General features: G+C 50.0%; 1 protein-coding gene across 1 annotated transcript; it reads right to left on the reverse strand.

The window, feature by feature from the left end:
• Window positions 1–381: 381 nt before the first annotated feature.
• On the reverse strand, window positions 382–2,455 carry CLDN23 (claudin 23). The gene has a single exon (XM_010995690.3). It carries the CDS (start codon window positions 2,062–2,064, stop codon window positions 1,183–1,185), a length of 882 nt encoding a protein of 293 aa, XP_010993992.1. The 5' UTR covers window positions 2,065–2,455; the 3' UTR covers window positions 382–1,182.
• Between the last annotated feature and the right edge of the window lie 1,983 nt (window positions 2,456–4,438).

Genomic DNA, 4,438 nt, shown 5'->3' on the forward strand with positions numbered 1-4,438 from the left:
GCCCACCTGTGATTTCAGGCAGCACTGTTACAAGAGGAAAAGGTTTCTAGTCTCACCTCATGTAGAAACTGGTGCTTCTAGTTTTTTTCAACAATAGACTTGGCTTTGCATAGAAAACAGCATGAACCTCAAAATAAAGCAATCAGGGATTGAAGTGGGGCCCACTGGCTACTTTTAGTAATCTTATGCTAAGAGGTGCAAAGATCTGAGTGCTAGACTTCAGAAACAGTGCGTAGACACCCAGGAAATTGTTAGTAATGAATGCTTAAACTCCCAAAGGTTGTACCAGATACAAAAAAGCTTTTGTGAGTATAATGAAACTCTTGCTTTCAAATATTATTTATAAATAAGAGATAGATACAGATGGACATTAGCCTAAAGTGATTGTACCAAATATTTAATATACAGTACTTTAGGTCCAGGGTGAGGTAGCAGAGAAATAGAACAATATAGCGTTAGTCCCTTCATTCTCCTTCTGGCTTCTAGAAGAGAAACTCTGGAGTGACCTCAACTTTTAAACCAAAAAGAAGTGATAAAAAAAGGTAAATCCTATTTATACATGAAGAAATGTAAATACAAGTTAATCAGGTTATTTCGTTCCATAAAAGCCACTAAAGCTGCTGGTATTTTCATGGCTCTACATTTATTCTAAGAGCCTCATTGAAATATAGCCAGAAATATACTGGCCTCTTGAGTTTGCATGAAAATGAATTATACAGTGGGGAAAAAAAATAATCGTATTGATGCAGGATTCATTGGCATTTCAGAATGTTGTTGTTTCAAGGTGTTAAATCAATCTTGAGCCTCTATTTGCTGATTTTGACACCCTGTTGTTATTGTTTCGGGTCAACATAATGTAAAGTCTCCTTTTTTATATCTTTCAGCCTAACATATGAAAAGCCTGCTGCTCCGTAAGGGGACCCTGATCCCTCTGGGGAGGAACACTAAACTCTATAAAAAGAAAACCAAACCCAACCTGAACTAATCATCCCGTCTCAAGGAGTCGACTTTGGCCACAGGAAAGTAAGATCGCCCTCCAAATCAGTTACAGGAATGTGTCCGGGGGTCCGACTCCGAGCCAGGTTTTTCCAGTGGGAAGGTAACAGTCAGGTTCAAGGTTGGACCCTGGTGTTAAGTCCTTCATCCAGACAGGGCCTGACCATTGCAGGCTGGGGGCGCCGCTTACAGGTCAGAGTCGCAGGGCAGCGCGCTGCCGCAGGGTCTGGTGCTAAGGGAGGACCCGCCGTGGTGGGAGTCGGGAGCCTTCTCTCCGTCCAGCACATCCACCGGGTTGGTGTACGCCTTGGGCGGCGGCCGAGGCATCGGAAAGCCGACCTTGCGCTGGCTGGAGGCGCCGATCTGGGCGGGTCGCGGCCGGTGCTGGCCGTCGCTGTAGTACTTGATGGCTGGCGTGAGCGCCGGCTCGGGCCAGTCCACGTACACGGTGCTGATGCTGCTGCGGCGCAGGTTGTCCGGGGTCTCCTTGCGGCAGCTGTGGCAGCACTCTGCGCACCAGGGCGCGAAGCTGAGCGCCAGCGAGAAGCCGCCCAGCAGCAGTAGGCAGCTGCCCAGGTAGCCCAGCACCAGGCTGTAGCCGACCTGCACGGTGACCGGGCTGGCCTGGACGGGCAGGACGGCGCGATCCGCCAAGAAGTGGTTGTACCAGGAGACTGGGATGAGGCTCAAGAAGCCTGCGGCGAAGAGCAGGACGCCAGAAAGGCCGGCCAGTGCGAAGTGGGGCTCGTCCTGCCAACAGCGCACGCCGAGCGTCGCCAGCAGCAGCCCCACGGCCGTGATGGCCAGCGACGTGATCATGAGTCCCCGCGCCACCCGCACGGGCTCTGCCGTGAAGTAGCCCAAGTCGTCCGGCTGGCCGCACTGGCGCTCGCGGCTGCTCTGCTCGCGGCACATGTCCCACAGGCCCTGGTACAACACAACGTCCACCGGCTGGTCGAGAAAGCCCTTCACCAGCCGCCAGCCGGGCGTCAGCGTGCTTGTCAAGGTGAGCAGCAGCCCGCAGGGCGCGAGCACCATGCCCAGCGTCATCACCACCGGCGTCCGCATCCTGGACGGCGCACCTGCCGCCTCCTCCGCCTCCGCCGCCTTGCACTCTCAACCTTCGCGCCCCGGGAGAGCGCTTCAGGCTCTGGTCTCCCAGAGAGCGCCTCAGGCTCCGGTCCCCCGAAGTCCGTACGCGAGCCGCCGCCGCCGCCCCCGGGGTCCTGAGCACGGAGTCCTGAGCCCAGTTCTCCTCCGGCCACTCTTTGTCTCCGGCCCGGGGCCGTCCGCGCTCCGCCGCTCGTCCCTAGTTCGCTCCTCGCGTTCTGGCCGCTCCGCCCTCCCTCCCTCCCTCCTGGCCGCCTAATCGAAACCAGCTCGCGGGCGAGTCTCATCGAAACCGCAGCCTGAGGTGCCGGCGACCAGAGACGTCGGTCGCCGCGGTCTAACCCGTCCGGGTGGGAGGGGCGGGAGCGGCGAGCAGGAAGCGGCGCGGCCCCAGGGCTCCGGACCGAGCAAAGGTCGCTCCGCCCCGGCTCCGCGGCGAGGCTCCGCGTGGCCCAGCTGGCCGTGGGCGGGGAAGGAAAGGGGCGGCACCGCCTCGACGGCCGCACCCCGCCGCGGCGCCGCGTAGGTCCCTTGCTTCTCAGCGGATGTCGGTTGCTCAAGTTTTTCTTGCACCCCTGACTGCCGGCCCTGCGCTTGTAGCCTGTCCTCCCTCCACCCTCAGCGAGGATCCGATGGCCCCTCGAAGTTTTGCTCTGTTAGCACGCAGCCACTCGCGGCCTACCGGGAGGAACCTCCGGAGATGCGCTGGGCAGGTGTACCCAGAGGTTGGGAAGCATTTTCCGAAGTGTTGCAATTATGTATTTTGTTTGATTTGTCTAATAAAGACTCTATGCTCCGAATTAACTTTGATGCAAAAGAATCAAAGCGAGTGTATTTCTGGGATGAGGAGTTACCGTGGATTTTAATTTCTTATTTCAGCCTCTTGAAAGATTTTGTTTTCCTAAAAATTATCCTTTAACATTATTTTCCTCATTTTCTGTATTTCTTACAATGTTAGTGTGTGAACATTTATAACTGATTAAAATTAAAATTATTTCTAAAAATCGAAGTTAATTAAGCATTGGTTTGAAATAATTTTAGAGTGGACAATACCAGGGATAGGAATCACTGTTTTTTGAAAATTTTTAAATTAAATTTTAAAAATACACATAACCATCTATAAGTGTACAGTTCATTGAAATTAAGTATATTCCTATTGTTTGTTACCATTACCATTACCATTACCATTACCCATCTGCAGACTTTCACTTTCCCAAACTGAAACTCCCAAACATTTATCAGTAACTCCCTGGGTCTACCACCACCCCTCCCACTCCCCAGCCGCTGACAACCCCCATTCTACTTTCTGTCTCTATGATTTTGATCACTTTAGATATCTGCACAAGTGGGAAAATGCAGTACTTATGACTGGCTTATTTCACTTATGTCTCCAGACACACTTACGTTCATAGTGTGTCTCAGAATTCCCTTCCTTTTTAGGGCTGAATAATATTCCATTGTGTATATACTACATTTTGTTTATCCATTCATCCTTTGATGCACACTTCGCTTCCACCATTTGGCTCCTATAAATAATCCTGCTATGAACAAGGGTGCACTAATATCTCTTTTGAGTCCCTGCTTTCAATTCTCCAGAGGTGGAATTGCTGGATCATATGATAACTCTATTTTCAATTTTTTGAAGAACTGCTCTACTATTTTCCATAGCAGCTGCATCATTTTACACTCCCACCAACAGTACACAAGGGTTACAATTTCTCCAACTCCCACCACCTCCTCACACCATAACCCAGGAAAACTGGATTTTTTCCTCATTTTTGCAAAGTGTTGTGCTTCCTTTTGACTCTAGACCTTGGCATATACTGTTTTCTTTTTCTAGAGTCCCGCCTGCCACTTCTCAAGCCCAGCACATCCTTCAGATCTCTGCTTAAATGCCATTTTCATTGCGAGGGTTTCTCAATCCCAAAGATTAAGTTAACTTTTCCTATTGTGTGCTTCCAAATACGCCCTCTTCTATCGTAACACTTGCCACAATTCCTTATTACTTGAGTCAGCTAGTTGTGTAGGGCAGGGATAAATTCTCTGAGGGAGGGATAATGTTCGAGTTGTTCTGCCCCGAAATCCATCTTGGTGCCTGGCCCACAGTAGCCACTCAACAAATCCATTTTATCTCTTTCTGCCCTTTATTCTTTCACATAGTATCCACAGAATTCACCTACAGACGACTGCCTGGCCAAAATAAACTATTAATTCATTTCAATAAACAAGTTGTTTGTTGTTTATATGTTTTTTCAGCAGACAAAACAATGAGATATAGCACAGCGCAATATTTATGACAAAAAAAAAAAAAAAGAGTAGCCTTGTGAGGGTA

Source organism: Camelus dromedarius, chromosome 22 (assembly GCF_036321535.1).
Source record: "Camelus dromedarius isolate mCamDro1 chromosome 22, mCamDro1.pat, whole genome shotgun sequence".
In the NCBI taxonomy this organism is placed as follows: Eukaryota; Metazoa; Chordata; class Mammalia; order Artiodactyla; family Camelidae; genus Camelus; species Camelus dromedarius.